Raw genomic sequence first — 21,588 nt, 5'->3', positions numbered from 1 at the left:
GACGTAGGGTGTCCCCACGCCACTTTGTAGGGTGGGACTAATTCCCTCCGGATGAGCGCAATCACCCGTAGACCACAAATTTCCTTATACTTTATATAATGGAACAAGTACTTAGTTGTCTTATAGCTATTAAATACCCTATCAATCTATCTATACCATATATAATGGGCAGACTTGTGTTTTCTCTGGAGCTATTTAAAACCTTATACATACAAAATTTCATTTTTTTACCTACCTTGTAAATGTAAACTTCCATATAGCAATTAAATATTTTGAACATGTAATTTATTTATTTTTAGCTATTTCCAAGGACGACATGGGGGGACATGATGTGTGATCAACCTTTGATCTTATAGAACATCATGAGGTGACCCACAGTAGGTTTCAGTGGCATATTGCGGCTTAGGATCCCTCCATATTACTTTTAAGATATACCCCAAAATGAAGGGTTGGGACTTGGGAGTAAGATTTAAACCCGACAATTAAGCCCTTGCCTTCTTGTCTTTTTTGTGCATGTGTAACTAAAAAGTGAGAAGAGTGATAAAAAGAGAGGTGATATTTTCACCTTTTTTGTACTGAGAAATTATATGGTGTTTGAAGTTTGAACTAGGGGTGCAACTTGGGTCGGTTCAGGTTGAGCTATTGTTAAAAAATGAATGGGAATAAGCCCGACCCGATTTTAAGGTAAAAGCTCAACCCGAATTCCCAAAAAATGGACCCGAGTTGCACCCCTAGTTTGAACGTGAAGTCCAGTGCACACAGGCGATACGACGTAAGCACCCTATTGATATTTGATCTGTTGGATCAAATATCAAGTGCGGTGCCCCTCCACTGCACTTCATTCTGGGGCACCATATAAAATCACCTTTTTTTTTTTTTACTTGGGACAGCGCCCTCTGGTGTAAAAGGTTAGTCATAAATACACTAGAAGGGGGCTATACCAAGTAAAAAAAAGGGTGAATGAATCACTTCTCTGATTTAAAAAAAAAATGCTTGATCTGAAAATCAAGGTCATCCAATCCATTGATTTTTGTGGGCCACAACATTTCAAATAGATTAAGCAGATCCATCAGTGGTAGGGTCCACCTAGTGCAATACATGCAAGGCTCTCCCTCATGTGCGCGCATGTGCGCTGCTTTAATATCCTCCACCCTTCTCGTCTTCACTTCCTCTGTCACCCCTGCCCCATCTTTTCCTTTCAAGCGCAAAAAGCTCGTGTCTACCATACCCTAACCGTGCACGTTAGAGGGACCCGCTCCTTTTAACCACAAATAAGTGCGCTCGCTACCCGTCAAAAGACAAAACAACTAAAAAACGCCAAAGGCGCATTTCCACATTTAGAGGAAAAGTGAGAGATTGCTGGCTCTACGGATGCCTGTCGTTCCCTTCAATGCTATTGGTGTCATGCTTTTAGATGATTTTCTACCTCACCCACCGCGCAAGTTAGAGGGACCCACTCTTTAATTGCCAACCCAATAATATCGAATACACTGTTCCTATTTTATTTTTTTCCCATCAATTACGATTACAGGGAGTTGGCAATACATATGGGCCCCATATCCGGTCGATCTGGACCGTCTATCTATCAAGCCCTATTGTGGGTCTTTGAAGGCCCAAGATCAAGTTAATCTGACAATCTAGTTTCTTGTGTTTTTGGTTGTTGAATGTGAATGGTTAGAAGCTATATACATGCAGTGGGCCATAGTGTAATAGGATTATCTAATGGCCGAGATTTTTGGGCATTTTGCATTGACTATAGGGCCTACCAGATGGGCGGGTCACGATCAACCAGAGGTGAGACCCACAAGAAAGGACAGATGATCTACTTATTCTAAGAAATATGATTGAAATTGAACTGGCTCCGAGCCATGATCAACGGCAAAAAAAATACATAATATTGGGTTATAGGATTATCAAATCGATCGGCTGGGATTTTTCGCCATTTTATATTGAATATTGTGCCTAGTGCGGCCTACCCAATGAGCGGCCACGATTGACCAAAGGTGAGACCCATTATATAATAGTGAATTAGCATGATAATAAAGGTAAAATAATTTAATCTAAAAATTTATGGATATAAAGAAAAAATTATAAAATAATATTAAGTAAGCTAATAGATATCGTTAATCTAGGTTTTTCTATTTAATGAAGCATGTTTATGCAATAAAATATATAAAAGTTATAGAATGATTAATTGATAAACTAAGTTGAAAGTAGTTTGAGATTCTTCAATCCCTTCAATTTCTTGTTGGATAGTTGATGACATTGCCAGAAATAAATGAAGAAGTAAGGTGGGCTAGAGATTTGTGTCTGAAGATCAAGACGGATGGTGACGATCAAAGGCTGAGCTCTCCTCTTTCAGATGAAATAGATAGAGTGAGAGAAAGTTCTTTAAGTACATAAGATTTACAAGATTTGAGAATGTTTGAAAACCTGATTTTGCAGGAGTTTTGGTAGATATTTAAAATTTAGCTTTCGCTTTTACACACACACATATATATATATATATAGAGAGAGAGAGAGAGAGAGAGGAAAGTGTTGGTGAGCTTATGGTGAGCTTAAGCGCCCAATCACATTGGGGCCTACTTTGTTAGGATGATCCAAAGCATTCATTTGAAAGGCCCTTACATAGATGAGGTGTGTACCAAAAATCAGCTCCATAGGATCATCCTAACCCATCCATTTGTGGAGGTCAAAATGGACAGACATTATTTGTCCACAAATTTGCCCATTTTTGTCCTCCACAAATGGAGGGGTTAGGATGATCCTATGGAGCTGATTTTTCGTACACACCCTATCTATGATAGGGCCTTGCAAATGAATGGTTTGGATCACCACAGAAAATGTGGGACCCATGTGATTGGAGCGCTTAAGCTCACCATAAGTTTGGTGAGCTTAAGCTCACTAACACTTTCCTCTTATATATATATATATATATATATATATATATATATATATGAGGAAAGTGTTTCTACTCGGTCCCCTAGATAAGCTTATCTACTCCTCTCTTTAAAAAAATACAGTGGGCCCACGCTGTTTGGATGATCCAAAGCATTCATTTGATAGGTCTTAACATAGATAGGGTGTGCCCAAAATATCAGCACCAAAGGGTCATCCTAGCCCTTCGTTTTGTAGTGCCTTGTGGTGCCCAGAATGGACACATATAAACGTCCACGTTTATATGCGTCCATTTTGGACACGGTGTGCCCAACAAAACGAAGGGCTAGGATGACCCTTTGGTGCTGATTTTTTTGGGCACACCCTATCTATGTTAAGACCTATCAAATGAATGCTTTGGATCATCCAAACAGCGTGGGCCCACTGTATTTTTTTAAAGGGAGGAGTAGATAAGCTTATCTAGGGGACCGAGTAGAAACACTTTCCTCATATATATATATATATATATATATATATATATATATATATATATATATATATATAAGAAAACAACACGTGCTGTGTGCTAACATTATACACAGACCCAAAAGATTTTGCTTTTTCAACCAATTTTAAAATGTAATTGAAAATGATGTGGATCCAATGAATTGCGGCTCTTTATGCAAGGGCTCCCTTGTATCTATCATTGCTCAGGGTATTTATACTTTTAAAAGTAATTTACATCCATAAGATATTTAATATCTATCGAGAAACATGCATTTACAGGTTTTTAAAAATGTAAAAGAAATATTTTATCATATCATGTTCGCTAAACACATTGTCTTTATTTTATCTTTTTTCTTACCCTGCAATTAAACCTCTTTATTAGTACAATGAGGAAACATATGGGCCCACATCTCACTGATCTGGGCTATCTATCTAATGGGCTCTACTGCGGATCTTTAATGAGGCCCAAAGATTGTGTTAATAGAACAATCTAGCTTCTTCTAATATTGGTTGTTGAATATAAGATAGTTAAAAGCTGCATATACAGGCGGTGCTATGTCCAAGAAATACCTAATATTGGGTATTAGGATTGTCCAACAGCCGAGATTTTTGGACATTTTACATTGAATATAGGGCCAACCAAATGGGCGGTGAGTAGGGGTGGCAATGGTTCGGTTTCGGTTCGGTTCGACCCCCAAACTGAACCGAACCGAACCGAAATTTGAATCAGTTTGGTTTTACCGAACCAAAACTGAATTTTTGGTTTGGTTTCGGTTCGGTTCCGCCAATTTTGCCACCCCTTACTCATAATAATTGGAAATATTCGGTTTCGTTACCGAATTTTCGGTTCGGTTCCTGTTCGGTTCGGCCAATTTTGCCACCCCTAGCGATGAGCATCAATCAAATGTAAGACCCACTATATAATAGTGAAGTAGTAAACTAATTTCTTCACTAAAAATGATTGAAATTGAACAGGTGATGGGCCTAGTCAACATCCACAAATACCTACAATTAGATATTAGGATTGTCCAATGGTCAAGATTTTCTGTCATTACACACTGAATATAGGGGGCTACCAAATGGGCAGTCACGATCAATCAAAGTTGAGACCCACCTATAGAATAATGCAAAGAGAAATGAGAAAAATTCTTAAAACTGCATAAGATTTACAAGATTTGAGAATATTTTAAAACCTTATTTTACACGAGTTTTATTAGATATTTAAAATTTAGCTTTACTTATATATAATTATAAGTGTGTCTCAGAAAACTAAGCGAGAACATTATTCACAAGAAAAATTACTTGCTTTTGTGAGTAAAATTTTTAGGGCAGTGATAAATCGACTCCCCATGTGTCTGTCTCTCTCCTCTTTCTCTCTCTAACCCCAATTTTTAAGGTAAAAGGAGAGCCAAAGCTTAAAAATATAAGGCATTTAGTCTTTATTTTAAATAATTTACATCTAGAAGATAGTTAATAGCTAAATAGAAACTTACTTGTGTGAGAGGTTTTTAATAAGTAAAGGAAATATTAAATTTATAAGGTTTTAATTTTTAAATAACCTCAGAACAACGTATTACAAATAATTATATAGAGTAGCTAGATTTTAATGACTAAAGAAAGTATTAAATTTACAAGGTTTTAAATTAACCTCAAAAAAACTTTTTAGAATTAATTATATAGAGTAGCCGTGATAATCGTTTGAATTGCCACTTAAAAGTAGGAGGAGCGTCGCTTTAGTGCTTTACATTACATACCACGACTGACACAGCACTATCATATTCTGATAATGGCACTACTCATTCTGTTTAACATTTTCTAATTAGCTTTTAGCGGCTTTAATGGTACTGCTAATTATGTTTAACACTTTTTAAATTAGCTTTTAACGGCTGTTGCAAACTTACATTCCACAAGATGTTTAAAAAAAAGTGAGTAGTGTCATTATCAAGATATAGTAGTGCGGATAATAGCATCCTATATTGGGTATAAATATGTGTGGTCCTAGAGATCCCAAAAATGACAGAGATCGGTGCCAGGATTCGCACATTATCACCATCACCCACTTTACTTCTTTTTACGCCCGAAAGTTCTGCCTTTTCCTCAATTTTACTTTCTTTTTTTACCCCTTTTGCTACTTCTGAAACCGCATTTAAGATCCCCGGAATATTTCCAGAGGAAAAAGGTATGTCGAGGCTCGAGACTTTACACGTGGTAAAGATTCTCCCTTCAACCGCCCGAAAATCACTAGAGATTGCTGTCCGATCCGAACGCCTCAAATGTGGTAAGAATATTTCATCCTTTCGACTGTTTTTTTCCTAGCTGAAATCTCTGAAATATACAGCCTCTCAATCGAATGCAGAAGAAAAGGAGATGATTTTTTCGCCCCCCCTAGGGATTATGCGCCCTCCTCTAATGTTGGCAATGTTGGCAGACTTTAACGCTTTTTACGTCATATCAAGCTAACAGGGAGCCGCATAATCCGACAGGGAGCGAAAAAGAGAAAAGTACGAAATGTGTTCTTATGTTTGGAGAAATTACGGATTGGAGGCACTTTTTAAAACAAGAACAAAAAAGAGCTAATCTTCAAAATCGGATGGGAAAAATACCCATATACCCTTCTGATATCAACAGAAACGTCATTCAACTTTCTTTTTCATTATTGCCCATTAATGCGCGTTACACGAGGCTTCTTTGGTTCGTTTGAATGTGTATTTGAAGCATGATTTAAAATTTCGATTTCGATACCGGTTTCGGACCCGTGAAATTTCAAATTTTCGGTAACGTTATTGAATATGTCACATTTGGCTTAGAAACTTTTCACTTCTCTTTTGGCTTATAACGGTAACGTTATTGAATACGTTTCTTTTGGTTTAGAATGACGACGTTATTGAATATTTTATTATTTCTTACGTCTCTTTTGGCTGAGAGCGCCGCCGGATTCTAGAGTACACCGTCGGAATATTAAGGCGTACGCCGGCGAAAAATAATGGGTACGCCGGCGGAAATAATGAAGACTAAAAGAGAAGAGAAAAGATTCTAAACCAAAAGTGGGTACGCCGGCGGCGTAAATAATGATGACCAAAAGATAAGGGAAAAGATTATAAGCAAAAAGTGGCGTACCCACTTTTTGGTACTCCGGCGGCGTAAATAATGAGGACCAAAAGAGAAGGGAAAAGATTCTAAACCAAAAGAGACGTATTCAATAATATTACCAAGAGAAGTGAGAAAAGATAACGGCAGCGTTCTAAAAAGTATTCAATAACGTCAGCATTGCAAAAAGTTTTTCAAAACGTGTCAAGCATCCATCCGTCTCTAGTTATTTCCGACGGCCAAGGTAGAAACGAATCCAAAGTTCTGTCGGTTCAAATATACATTCAAACGAACCAAATAAAGCCTTGTGAAGCGCGCCAATTTAATAGGCAGTAATAAAAAAAGAAGACTATGTTGATGTCAGAAGGGTATCGGGGTCATTTCACCATCCAATTTTGAAGATTAGCCCGTGTTTCATTCTTATTTTAAAAGCTGTCCAAAATTTGTAATTTCTCGAAACATGAGCCCACATTCTGTACTTTTTTCGCGAAAAAATATCACCTCCACTGGAAAAGAACAAAGGAAGTGATATCGCCCCCAACAGAAATCGTTAAGTCTTATGCTTTTGGAGTTAACGGTTGTTTCTCCAATCCCTTATAAAGTTAAAAACTGTTTTGGGTGGGGGGGGGGGGGGGGGGGGGAATCACTGCCCCAAAACAGAAGGAACAGATGCACTAAAATCTGTGTTTTTCCTTTTCTAAATTTTTTCGAAAACCACTGAAAAAAGCGTTTTGTAACTTCAAACGAGGTAAATAAAATTCGATTTTAAAAAATTTCCACGCTGGAAGTGGAAACCCTAGAAAAAGCTAAAGAAACAAAATAAGAAGGGAGATGACTTTTTCACCCCAATACAGGATTATGCGCCCCGCATTTAACTCGACATAAAAAAAGCGTTAAAGTCTGGCACAATTCACTTTAGAAGGGGGCGCATAATCTTACAGACGATGAAAAAAATCATCGCCCAATAAAAAGTACAGTGAAACTACTGATGCAGTAAAAAAACCTTTTTTGTTTTTCTCCACGCAGAATAAAGAAATGAGGTGAGAATTTCAGAACAGTGTAAAAAAAGTTGAATGCGGTCTTTAGTGGGTCCAGGTCAAAGATCCTTTGTCTTTCTCACTGAAATTAGGACTAATTTTCCTTAATTTTACGATCGATCCACTGTAAAAATAAATAAATAGGAGAACGGTTTTCTTGCTGTAAAGTCTGATGATTTGTTGATGGATTAGGTGGAGAACAATGTTGAAAGCGATTTGATTCTATTTAGGGCATTTATCCTGTATTTTTCTGAGGAAACAATCACAATGATGTTGGTTTATTGATGGATTACGTGTATAATCAGACCAAACACTGAATTTCCTCTCTTTTGCAAGGTTTTAGTCAAAGATCGAGTCTTTATTGAGAAAATAAAGCAAAAATCTTGTGATTAGGTTAGGTAGAAAATTAGTGTCTTCTTTCGGGAAACAGGAATGATTTTGCAAGTAATGGATGGGTTTGATTGTGAGGTAAAACAGTAAAAGCGAGTTTTCGAGTGTTTAGGGTTTGGAGATTGAGTTAAAAGCGAGTTTTCGGGTGTTTAGGGTTTGGAGATTGAGTTAAAAGCGAGTTTTCGGGTGTTTAGGGTTTGGAGATTGAGTTAAAAGCGAGTTTTCGGGTGTTTAGGGTTTGGAGATTTGAGTTAGAAGCGAGTTTTCGGGTGTTTAGGGTTTGGAGATTGAGTTTTGCGGGAGAAATCATGACGAATTATTTGAATTAGTTGGTGATTTTCATGTCGTGGAGGTTGGATTTTTGGTGGAAACCCTAAATTCCTGGAGATTAATCATTCATAATTTTTTTTCGAAAGAAGATTATAACAGCACAAAATTGATATTTGGGGAAAGTTAGTTGTACAGTAAAACAGTAATAGCTGGAGGTTTTGTCCATTTGAAATAGTGAAAGGTGAGTTTCTGATGCTTGAGAGTAGCTCTGTGGACAGAAGGTAGTTGAATTTCAGACTAGTGATTGTAACATCCCATAAAAAGTGAGGTTTAAAGAGAGAGGGTTGATGGTTTTGGAGAATTGCAGAAACTTAAGTAGCTCTTCAGTAAAGTTGAGAAAGGGAGATTTATTTAAGTAGGAAGAGCTTGAGATGTTTTGGATTCATAGGCAGGAAAGCCATTGAAGATTGAGATGTGGGTATTTTAGGGCTTGGTTGTTACTCTCTGTTAGGTTGAGGTTTGGATGTTTGGTTTCACTTTGGATGAGTAGGAGAGAGGTTAAAATCAGGAGATGTGTGATAGGTTGAAAATGATGCTTTTTAGAAAATGATGCTTTTTAGGTACATGTTTTATTTTTTTCTCTATCATTTACCATTCTTCATCTGTCTTCTTCAGTTGAGCTGTGGAGTTTGGTTTAAACGTTTAACTTTGTATTCCTTTATGGCTTAGGGAACATGGGGTCTAACTTGTTCTTTCCTGGGGAACATCAGAAGGATTTGCTACCCGCCATATATGTTTGCTGATGCACTGGTTGATCCTTGCATTTTCATGATATGATTTTGGAGGTAAGCTTAATTGGCCTGTTATTTTTTTCGGTATGTAAGCTGGGATTGAATCTCTGACCTCTTGGTTCAGGAACAAAGCTTCTTACCAATTGAGCTAGATGCTCAACCCCAATTATTATTTTTAGGCATGTCCTTGTTTTTGTATCTTATCTTCTGATTTGATTCTTGATTTTGCAGTTACTCGTCAATCCGCAAGTCTTTGCATCATCTCTTGTTCTACCTTTGTATTTGATTGGCTTGTGGCTGAGGTCGAGTGGAGTTCTTTAAGTTATAGCTACAAATTTGTTACCCAGTTCATAAAAATTTTCTGCTGCTAGGTTGCAACTGTCTCTTCCTCTTTTCAAGTTTATGCTTGCGGAATTTTTCACTGTACAGTGGAGACTGGTATATTTACTTGTTATGAAGAAGTATAACATGTGAATTCAGTATCCGAGGGGTCTTTTCTATGATGGAGTGGAATGCAAGGACTCCCTCTCTGTGGGATTGGGAGAATCTGATGGTGTTCAATGAGAAAGTTAATGAGATTCCCAAGCAGATACAACCAATGGACTGGGGAATTGAGGGAGAAGGAGGGATCGATAATGGATCTGTTTATTCATCCGGTGGTGTTGGTTGTTCTGGGTCTGATTTTGGCAATGGTTCGTCCTCCAAGAGCTCGATCTCAGCCTCCATTGAGTCTTCATCGAAGGCTGGAATCAAAGTATCTGAATTTAACTTTCAGGCAATCGAAGGCTTTCCTAAAGATCTTCACAAAAAGAAGGAATTGGCCAGGGTGGAAGACACGGGAACTTCTCCGGAACTGGTGGCATCAGTTGGCTCTGGGGAACCACTGATTGGTTTGAAGCTTGGTAAGAGAACATACTTTGAAGATGTTTGTGCTGGAAACATCATTAAATCGTCATCTTTCTCTGCAATTCCCACATCATCCACAAATTCTGTCAAGAAGTCTAGGCCATCATATCAGAGCATGCAGACGCCACATTGCCAAGTCGAAGGTTGCAACATTAACCTCACTACAGCTAAAGAATACCATCGCAAGCACAGAGTCTGTGAAAACCATTCTAAAAGTCCAAAGGTAGTTGTTTCCGGTCAGGAGCGCCGATTTTGCCAACAGTGTAGCAGGTAAATATTCTACACTTGTCGTAATTGTTTGGAGAAAGCTTTATGATGAAACTACAATCTGCTGGCTGAGTTGTCCATCTTCTTGGTAGATTATTTTACCGGTACTGCCTGTGTTAGTTGCAAGCTATGGTTAAGTTAAAATATTTTTCTGTCTTTGAACTTATGACTAGATTGTTTTAATTTGTTTCAAGGATATCAATGTAACTCCATTAAAAAAAAGGATATCAATGTAACAGTCACTTGATCATTTTGAAGGTTCCATGATTTGTCAGAGTTCGATGAGAAAAAGCGAAGCTGTCGCAGACGTCTATCTGATCATAACGCACGTCGCCGTAAGCCACAGCCAGATGCATTGTCATTCAATACTGCAAGGCTGTCTTCATCATTTTATGGTAGGGTTTTCATTTCTGACATTTTCCTATCCATTTTTCTTTCTTTGAATTTTACTAGATGAATAGAAACATACTATATGGCCATATATTATGCTCAAGCTAAGTGAAGCAAGTTAACAACCATCTCTTCTGTTCCTGGAAGTCAGAAACAAAGGGAACATTGCAATGATTTGTGATTTTCATTGCCTTTCCTCTTGATTTCATGCCATTTTTTACACTCTCTGCATGCTTGCGCCCCTCATAAACTCTACATGTATATGTTTCTGTTTGTGGTTGGCCAGTGTTACCTGTGAAATTCTGTTTTAATTTGAAGATAAACTGAAATGAAGCAAAGTTCAGCCTTAACCTTTGCCATGAGATAACCAAGATTTAACCATTCATGTTGATTTCATTTGATTAGTGTTACCTGTGAAATTCTGTTTTAATTTGAAGATATAGCTGAAATGAAGCAAAGTTCAGCCTTAACCTTTGCCATGAGATAACCAAGATTTAACCATTCATGTTGATTTCAGTTGATTAATGTTACCTGTGAAATTCTGTTTTAATTTGAAGATATAGCTGAATGAAGGAAAGTTCAGCCTTAACCTTTGCCATGAGATAACCAAGATTTAACCATTCATGTTGATTTCAGTGATTGTAACATGAAGGAATGACCAAACTGCTTTTGACATGGCAGAACCTCCAAAATTCTAGGGAGGCTTTGTCGAGCCTTGGTTTTGGCAACTTGACCATCATGCCCTATCATAGGTTGATTTAGTTTCCAATGTCTCAAGTAGTTTTTGAGCATGAGTACCAGATTGGATAGTCTGCTTTTGTCTGCATCATTGTCGCTAATACGCATGGATGCTTCTAATTTAACATCTAACATGAACCTGCTTTGGTGTTATGTTTGTTTCTCTAGTTCTTCAGAGAAAAATTCAATTATTTTATCACATCAAGGGTCCATGATACTTGTGGAGTACACCAGACATCATGGTTCCTTGTTTGATAACGTGGAAACAAGTAATTCCAGCAACACCCAGATTGATGCAAGAAAATTATTCCAGCAATAAAATAATAATCAAATAAAAAATAAAATGATCTTAAATGTTCCTTCAATATTCTGTTCAGTCCGGCTGCGAGCCTTATAATCCAGAATGCATCTGATTCACTGATTTTGGTAGCATCACACCAAATGAGGCTTTTATAATCTCTCCATAAAAAAGAATCTCAGGTATCATGCAGAAGAAGATGAAATCGCATTCCCCGTGTTAAAAAATTCTTACAGTTTCCTACAAAAGAAGTGTACGTAACTCGATGTCCCTAACTTAAGCCATGTGCTTATCTTACTTCTTGATTTTACCAATTTGCCATCATACCACCTACAAGCATGAGAGGTAATTTGACCAAGCCCAATGAAAACCAACATAGACCATGCAAAATATGCTAAAAAGGGAGCCTTAACACAAGGATGAGACGAAACCTGCTCACCTCTGCCCTTGAAAGAAAATAAGGTAAAAAAGGGGAGCAAATAAGGTCAGAAACAATTTTATGTCAGTTAGTGTGAGGGACCGTCAGAAGATCTGCAAGAACTTGGTGAACTTTTAAATCTTGTATCAAGATGACCTAAGTATACAAGCCACAACAGATTTGCATTAGATCTAATGTACATTATGCAATGCTCCAAGCATTACTCAACTTGTTGATTTTTGGGAATTCGGGTTGAGCTTTTACCTTAAAATTGGGTCGGGTTCGGCTTGATTCCTATTCATTTTTTTGGCAAAAGCTCAACCCGACCTGACCCAAGTTGCACCCCTAAGCATTAGTCATCTCCATTTTATCTTTCTTCTGCACTTTGGCTCGAAGTTCTGCCAATATTATTAGATTTTCATTGGCTTGTTGTTGATAGTTTTATGTACTTAATTAGTGATTGATGTTGGAACATGTAAATTTGAGAACACAAAATGCATTGGTGTAATTCTGATTTCAAATATAAATTCCATCCATTTTTTGACATAAATTTCCTTCCATATAACTCTTTAGGTAGCTGCTTTATTCTTCAACAAATTATATTTCTTTTGAAGTGGAGCAGATTATTGTATATTATCCGTTTTTGGACATAAATTCCCTTCCATAATTCTTAAGTAGCCACTTATTTCTTCAACAAATTATATTTCTTTTGAAGAAGAGCAGATTTTTGTCATGTATACAGTATCGACTCCGTGACTGTTTTCATGTATTTGTTTTGTTGTAATCATTTTGCCCTACACAGATGGTAGGCAACAGATGAACCTTGCGTTGAACAGAGCCCCAGTTGTTCATGCAAAATCTGCTGCAAGTCTTACATGGGAAGGCTCATGCGACTTCAAGTTTGCACAACCAAAAGGACCTTGGATGAGGACTGCGAAAACAGGTAGCATTGATGGGTTGCTGCATTTTCCTAGTGTTGAACTGCCAAACGCCATCTCTCCCCTTCGTCATGACTTTGACAGGCTCTTGCCGTTTAAGGGCACCACTGCCGAGGTCCTCAATCAAGGTCTGTTTTAGGCCCATTTTTTGTTTCAGGATGTTTCTGACTTGCATCATCGAGATGGTCTATTTTTTTCTGCTTGTATTTCGTTTTTAAGATTACTCTACCCATGCTACTGTTATAATGCAATCACTGGCTGCAGGTCTGGAAGCTTCTATGATCGCTTCCAACTTGGATGCATCAACAGACGTTCGACATGCTCTCTCTCTTCTGTCAATTAATCCCTGGGGTCCATCTGACCCCGAATCTGCATCTCTTGACCATCTTGTACTTGGGACCCACACGAGTGCAGCTCAAACGGCAATGCATGAAGTGCATCAATGTTTGCCACTTGCTAGTGCGGAGTATTGGCAAGCCGAGCCGTACCCATCGGAATCCCGGGTGGCACCATTTTCCTTACAGAGCAATGGAAGCCAGTTTCAAGAGTTTCAGCTATTCAAAACACCGTATCAATCGGCTTTTCTTGACAACCATAATATGCACTGATTGCTGGAGGCCAATCATCTTTTTCTGGCTGGAAGAAGTGTATGCCAAGGTCAGTGGGTTTTCTTTCGCTTTTCTTTTTTCTTTATTTAATTGGTGATTTTCTTTACTCGGGTAAAATGGTGTTTAGGACTAAGCAAATGATATAGACCTTCTTTCTCTGATAATTGAGAATATATCAATGCATGCTTCTGACACTGACAGTACCTCTTAGGAGGATACCGAATTTTAAAATTTAGGCAGATAGGTCGGATGTGTAAAATAATCAATTACTCCAAAAGCTTATGCTGATGGAGATGGCGTTATTTAATCTTTTCTACTTTAACACTCCCCCTCACATTTGGCCCCTCTTTTGGGTTGGCCATTATTATTTTATCTTTTCTACTTTAACACTCCCCCTCACGTGTGGCCCCACTTTTGGGTTGGCCGTTACATGTGGATTTTAATATCAAGGAATTTTGAACCCAGGGCAATTGCTCTGATACCATGTAAAACAACCAATTACTCCAAAAGCTTAAGCCATTGGAGATGGCGTTATTTTATACTTTTAACACTTCCCCTCACATGTGGGCCATGTGGTGGACTTACACATGGACTTCTAATATCAAGGAGTTGTGAGTTTTAAACCCACAATATGTTGCTCTGATTCCATGTCAAAAAGATCATTGCTGATACATCCAAAATTAGTTCATGTCTTCGACATTAAGGTTAATCTCTTATTATCATGTGTGATGGATCTTCCCTTTCCATCACCCACATCGGTAGGGTATCTGCATCTTCATCTTTAGGTTCATTAGAATTAGAAGTCTTTGATGTCTGTCATACCTAGTATGCGATACAAGCTCTTGTTTATTGCCCATTTTACTTCCTGGTTTTTGTGTTTGTTCACACCAAAATCTGATCTTGTGAAGGATTTGTGAATGGGAAAGCTACTCGCTAAAGGCGTACTTTGTGGAAACTTCTATTTCTTGACAGATTCCTATGCTTCGTTACCTTCATGGCATCATCCTTTTATTTGTGACATGATCGGCTTGGTCACACAAAATCCATTTTTGTGCATTATTTAGGGCATGTTCAGCAACGTTTTTCGTTCTCACCGAAAGATTCGGGCAGAATCGGACTAATGAGAATCTGCGGAAGCAAATCCGAGTCGCTCCGCGAAATCTCATCAGCTAGCCACCTAAAAAGCAGAAATAGCTGAATCGGACTCTGCAGCCCCGTTTGCCGAACAAGCTTTTTGGGGATTTCAACGCTTTTCTCGTTTCTATGCCAACAAAATCAGCAGAAAGTATTTTTTAAGAGTAATCCTACGGAAACCGAGAGTACCACCGAGTAGGGGAACAAACAAATGGGTTCTCGCCAAAAATCATGTGATGTGAGCGTGCCTTACGTTTAGGAAAATCAACAAAAAAGCAATATTTTATTGCACACATGGCACTTTCTCATTGTTGGTCTCTCCATCGTGGCACACTCAGTCTCCATATCATTTTCCTTTTTTAATGGTTGCCGAACACGCCCTTAGTTTCTCAGTCGTTTCTTTCTTCATGTAATAAAAATACGAAGTTACACGTGTGAAGTGTGAACTTATATTTTCTACTCATAATAATATAAAGCCCTCTTTTTCATCTCAATTATTTCATTCTTTTGTTTGGGATCCTGCCCTAGTTGCCTCTTGCTATAATTCCTATTTTCATGTTAATTTTGTGGAGGGTTATTCTTGTTTTACATGGTTTTATTTTCTCAAAAATGACTTGGGTGTTCTCTGTACATTCATTAGCTTTTTTATTCTTGTTACCTAACACTATGGTGTAATATCCCATTTCTGCAAAGTGACAAAATTGGTGAGTATACATCTCAGGCATTTAGGGATTTTTGTCTCCAAAACAACATACATCTGCAGTTTTCTAGTCCACACTGTATCACAAAATGGGGTAGTAGAAAGGAAGCACAGACACATCACAAAGGTTAGCCTTTCATCTATGAATAGAGGCAATTTTCATACAAACACTCAAGTCATCAATGTGCCCTCATCACTTCAGCCTCTTACACATCTATTCGTGGGTACAAATCTTCATTATATCCATCTTCACTCATGGGGCTGCATCTATTACAGTCATATTACATGTACTACTCGTTGAAAGTTCCCTAAGGTTGTTACCGGTATTTCAATAGGCTACAGTGATCACCATAAGGGTTACAAGCTACTCATTGTCTTGAGGGCTGATTTTAATCACATAACTTGTATCCATTGACGAGCCTTACTTTTATGACTCGCTGATCATTGGGCTTGAGATTAAGGGGAGATCACTTATGACTGAGATGGCAATATCCTTACATCCACATCCACTTCCATGCCAACTGCAAATGCCACTGGTTATCTCATGCAGCGATATGCCGATATCAAGCATTACGTTCGTCAAAATAGGAACAAGCAAAGTACCAGGTACACAGGTTATCGAGAATGCTGAGGAACCGATGACACTCACTAAGGTCGCCTCATATGACAAATGGATAGGAGCCATGCAAGAAGAAATGATGGTTCTCTACGAATATAATTTGTGGAAGAAATTAAGCATTCCTGCAAATAGGAATGATGTCGACATTCTTGCAAATAGGAATGATGTCGAGTGAAAATGGGTATAATCAGAGACATGTTCTTGACTATGATGGGATTTTCGCAATGAGATTCTTCTTAGTCTTGACCATCATAATTGAGTGAACTCTTAGTCAAATGGATGTGAAGAATGTGCTTCTTCACAGGTCCCTCAAGGAGAAGGTTTACATGCAACAACTAAAAGGCTTCAAAGTTGCAGACAAAAGCAACAACACGTGCATACTCAAGAGGGCATTCTATGGGCTCAAGCAACCTCCCCAGAGCTTGGTTTGAAAACCTTCATCAGGCTCTCTAAAACGCTTGGTACAAGAGAAGCAAATTTGATAATACCTTGCTTGTCAAGCGTACACATTCTAGGATAGTTTTGGTTATTGTGCATAATGATGACATTATCAGAAGTGATAGTGCTGCAATTCAATGGGTCAAAAACATCTTGAAAGAAACCTATGATATGAAGGGTTTGGGACATTTGTGCTACTTGCTTGGAGTAGAAGGTGAGTGATCTAAGTGTGGAATGTGATTGTCCCAGTTAAATTATGCATTAGATTTGCTCGGTGCTTTCTGCATGATGAAATGCAAACCTGTTGTCAGTTGTTACTTCTTATAACATAAAGTTCTACGGAAAGGTAGGTAATAAAGTCATAGAGTTCATTATTGGACATGTTAGTTTGAGAGAGACGAGGGACGGTGTTGGACATGGGGTATCCCCACCCCATTTTAGGACAGGACTAATCCTTATGGATGCACGCAATCACCCGTAAACCACGTGCATCGGGTTTACAGGGGGATTCGAACACTCGTCACTGGGGACCATACCCATGACTTCAAGCCAAAGAGCCACACCCGTCCGGGTTTACCATTACTTTAAACCATGCGCATCAGGTTTACCAGAAAGCATTAATAGAAAGGTATTTATGGAAGGGAACTTTAAATAAGCCAAGAATATAGCTCCCATATTGGACCACCCAAGGACAATGACTGATTATGTTAAGTTTACCCTAGGGAGCCACAAAACTGTCCAGGAGGTCCTGGATTTTCCTTTTAAGCAATTGGTCATCCATAAGAATCTTCCCTGCATAAGGTCTCCCAATGGGGAACCTTTTGTAGAACAACTCAGACTGCAAGCCTTCTCTTTCAGGTCATTACAATGGTCTGCACAACTTACATAACCATTTGAAACTGTTATAGTCAACTGAACAGAGAATAAGTACTTACAGTAAAAATATCTGTATGTAGCTTATAGTGACTGTCCCACAAGACCTAAGTTCCCACAGACAAACCAAGGGCCGGAATAACAGCCGTCTTTGCATTCCACACAGAATTAATGGAATCTATTGTAACGAAATCTTAGTTTCCAACTTTCCATTAATAATGATGTATCAGGTTTGAAAGACCTAATTAAATATATACAACAGATTTTCTGTCAGCATCTCAAAGGCCTGTAACATTCCACGAGATGATCTTTATCTGATACCAGATGATCCAAGAACCCCTAGGGAGGAACAGATTTGGGTCTTAATCTAGACTCGATGGAGGAGACAGGATTGACTAGTTCACTCGGACTTATTCTTCAAGGTTTTGAAAATCTCTCAACTGCACTAACGTTATGTTAAGGTCATTTTGGGAACCAATTTTTTCAGTTTTTGCCCTGATAATAATTCATCATAATCAGGGCAAAAACTGACTGGGACATCGATTGGATGCTTCCCCTTCACCTTTTCAGATGAGAGATCCCAAGCGGTTGAAGCTAAAGACAATGGAGGGATAATTGTACCTGAGTTTTGATAGAATCAGAAGAGCTACATTCTGAAAGGGCTACCCTTACCGATCTTTTGCTTGGATGCATTGGAATTAGGGGTGTAAACGAGCCGAGCCGAGCCGAGCTTGGCCAGGCTCGACTCGGCTCGTTAAGCTCAAAAGCCAGGCTCGGCTCGGGCTCGGGCTCGAACCAGGCTCGGCTCGGCTCGGCTCGGTCAGGCTCGCGAGCCTCATCGAGCTCGAATTATTTTAATTTTACACCCCTCATTTTCCCTGGACAACCCTATCTAGTGTTTTTTTACTACTCTTTTTACACTAGGGGGGTGGTCCAAGTAACAAATGGGGTTCCAAAAAAGAAGTGACATATTTTGCCTCCCCCTTTCACTCCCTAGACAACCCTTTTAGTGTATATATTAATATAATATATATATATATATATATATATATATATATATATATTTAAACATATTAAATTCTTAACGAGCCTTAACGAGCCGAGCCGAGCCTGGCCTAACTCGGGCTCGGCTCGTTAAGGATTCGAGCCGAGCTTTTTTCGAGCGGAGCTCGAGTGAGCTTCCGAGCCGGAGCCAAAATTGACACCCTTAATTGGAATATCCTCTTTTCTGCTTTCTTCCACTGGACATAGGGTCAGCTCCTGCATTCCGACTATTCAAAGAGGGATGGATAATGGATACCTCAGCTGGCCAATGTCTGGAAGGCCGAGGGAGCTCTAATTAGGTGAGGAAGCAGTAGAAGACTTCTCACTGAACAAGCAAATCTCTGGGCAGCCACTGACACCCTGATGCAGATAATAGGCCAATAAGTGGCATATTTACCCATTAGGATTTATATTTCCATGATATTTAGTTTAGGAATTTATTTTCCATGTTATTTTAGTTTCTAGGAATTTTATTTCAATATTTACTTTTTAGGGATTCTTAAATTAGGCAGTTTCCTTATTTTAAGGACTTCTAATTGCCTATATATAGGCCTTATGTAGTAGAGATTATTAACTTTGATTGATATTGAATAAAGATTCTTCTCCCTCTAATTCTAGTTTTCTTCTTCCCTCTTCTGATTTCTTCTCTTCTCTCACTAAATTCGTCTATTCTTCTCTTCTTCTTCTACTTCTCCCTAAATTTGTCTCTTCTTCAGGTTATTTTCGTCTCTTCTTCCCCTATTCTTCTAATTCTATCTCATTTTGTCTATTTCTCTCCCCTTTCCCCAATTTCTCTTCACGGTGCTGCATCAATTTGGTATCAGAGCTAAAGATCCAAGACGAGTGTTCAGTTTTCGGTGGTTTCTTCCAATTAACACTGTTGTCCTGCGTCTAACCCAAACCAGCCCCATTCTGCAAGCTTGCACATGAAACTCACCAAAACCAACTTTTGAATAGCCACAAACCTGAAACCCTAACTGCTGTTCTTCCCTAACCCAAACCCTGACCCAGATCCTTCTTGTTAGCAGTGCCATACTCCACCAATAATCCACCAGTTCAGCTAAAAAAAAAAAAAAACACCACCAGCCATCCACCCCCGCATTCTTTCCCAGTTCTTTTGTGAACCAAACAACCCAGTAGCATCCGAGAGTTGCAGAGAAAAAAAAAAAAAAAAAACCCTACATCTCTAACAACAACGTAGCCCTAGCCGAGTTTCCCTTCCCCAAAACTCTTCCCTAACCCTCCATTCAAATTATCCTACTGATTGCAAGCCCAACAATTTCATCCAACAACTTTCAGCCCTAGGATTCAAAAGTCAGACCTAAGATCAGTCCATTAAATACCCTATTCAAATCATACCCTAATCTCAGCCCAATCCCAACAACCACCTCCACAAAGCCTCTTTCCTGTAGCTTTTAAACCCATTTTTCCATCGGCCCTTCCCTGCAGCTCTGTCCCATCTATCTTCTCTGGGCTGATAGAATTGGTTTGCAGGTTTTTCGGCACTTTTTTTTTTCCGGAATCACCACTGCCAAGTTTCCTTTCGAGAAGAAACTCCTATACTGCTGCGTGAGGAAGAAGGAAATATTTAGGGTTACTTTCTTGAAATTATCTAAGAGAGGGAACTTTTCTTTCTGGGTGTTAAGAGGTCACGTGACCACAAGCAATACAAAATAATAAAAGGAAGCTTGCACAATAAGGCATTGCATGCTTTAGAAAAAAGCATATTTTTAGAAGCAGGTCACGTGACCAAGAAGAGAAGAAGCAGCATAATAGAATAAAATTGTGTAAGTGGGGCCACAAAAATAAGAAAGGCAAGGCAAGGAAAGGCAAGTACAAGTTTCTTTATTAGGGCGAGTTCTTTTCAACCGGGGGAGAATGATGCAGATAAGAGGCCAATAAGTGGCATATTTACCCATTATGATTTATATTTCCATGTTATTTAGTTTAGGAATTTATTTTCCATGTTATTTTAGTTTCTAGGAATTTTATTTCAATATTTACTTTTTAGGGATTCTTAAATTAGGCAGTTTCCTTATTTTAAGGACTTCTAATTGCCTATATATAGGCCTTATGTAGTAAAGATTATTAACTTTGATTGATATTGAATAATGATTCTTCTCCCTCTAGAATCTTCTTTCCTCTTCTGATTTCTTCTCTTCTCTCACTAAATTTGTCTATTCTTCTCTTTTTCTTCTACTTCTCTCTAAATTCGTCTCTTCTTCAGGTTATTTTTGTCTCTTCTTCCCCTATTCTTCTAATTCTATCTCATTTCGTCTATTTCTCTCCCATTTCCTCAATTTCTCTTCACGGTGCTGCATCACACCCTCTAAGCAATTAGATGGTGCACCACCTGGGAAACTATTCGGAGGGCCCATGGAGAGCGAGCAGTGGCCCCATGCTATAGGTCTCTTTCGAGGAACGAGAGAAGGCGGGCGGATGAGAAGGCTGGCACAAGATCCAACCCAAAGATGAAAATTCCCTCTCTGAGCCAAATTTAAACTTAGTATTTTCACCCAAAATGCCCAAGTAGCTTTAAATTTTGGTAGAAGGCATCTTTTTCCACCATGAACAAATAGCTTTAGATTTTGTTTGAAGGTATTTTTGCAGAATTTATTGAACCTCCATTCCATAATTTGTTTGAGATTGTATCTGGTATTTTGTTTGAAAGTCTTCCTTACTTTCTACATTACCTGATAAATGATAGCCACTTTTCAGGAATATCTGCGGTTTGGCCAAATGTGCGAAAGCCGCCGGACTCGGTGAAGTTCCCATTTACAGCCGAAGGCACTGACGAACTGCGAAGGCTGATTACATGGGTTTATTCTTATTTCCATGCTAATCATACTCTGTGAAATGGTACACTAGCCGGCCCTTTCAAGCTCTTTTAAATCATGGTTTTTGTGGTTTCAACCTTATGCCGAATGAGATACTCACATAGGCGCCTTCTGTTATGGCCTTAGACTATTCTACAATAAGGCAGGCTGATTTTATCAAAGGGAAAGATGATTCTTACATTCTTACTTTCCTGCAGTATAAGACAGTAGGTTTGGTTCTTTGGAAAGTCTCAAAAAGATTGAGCACTGCCAAGGCGTTGTTGAAATTTCTGCTGTTGCTGAAACAGCACACATAATCAAAATCAGCTGTTTCTTTTTACTCTTCTGGTTTTATTTCATGAAATGAGGAAGCTGCAAAACGTGAGAATTGGCTGCAAAATAAACTGGTCGTAGCTAAACTAAAGAATAAAGATACGTTTTT

General features: G+C 38.6%; 1 protein-coding gene across 3 annotated transcripts; it reads left to right on the top strand.

The window, feature by feature from the left end:
• Window positions 1-5,407: 5,407 nt before the first annotated feature.
• On the top strand, window positions 5,408-21,486 carry LOC143879869 (squamosa promoter-binding-like protein 12). Of its 3 annotated transcripts, none has more exons than XM_077382520.1 (7): window positions 5,408-5,662; window positions 8,898-9,013; window positions 9,191-10,135; window positions 10,391-10,527; window positions 12,779-13,042; window positions 13,179-13,571; window positions 21,049-21,486. In XM_077382520.1, exons 3-6 carry the CDS (start codon window positions 9,459-9,461, stop codon window positions 13,520-13,522), a joined length of 1,422 nt encoding a protein of 473 aa, XP_077238635.1. In that variant the 5' UTR covers window positions 5,408-5,662; window positions 8,898-9,013; window positions 9,191-9,458; the 3' UTR covers window positions 13,523-13,571; window positions 21,049-21,486. The 3 variants fall into 3 exon arrangements, with proteins under 3 accessions (XP_077238635.1, XP_077238638.1, XP_077238637.1); XM_077382523.1 differs by lacking the exon at window positions 21,049-21,486 and adding an exon at window positions 14,431-15,150; XM_077382522.1 differs by lacking the exon at window positions 5,408-5,662 and adding an exon at window positions 8,771-8,788.
• Window positions 21,487-21,588: the final 102 nt, after the last annotated feature.

This window comes from Tasmannia lanceolata, unplaced genomic scaffold (assembly GCF_043159265.1).
Source record: "Tasmannia lanceolata isolate RefF3 unplaced genomic scaffold, GAP_Taslan_0.1 ptg000006l, whole genome shotgun sequence".
Classification (NCBI taxonomy): Eukaryota; Viridiplantae; Streptophyta; class Magnoliopsida; order Canellales; family Winteraceae; genus Tasmannia; species Tasmannia lanceolata.
This window is presented reverse-complemented; position numbering and strand designations above follow the sequence as displayed.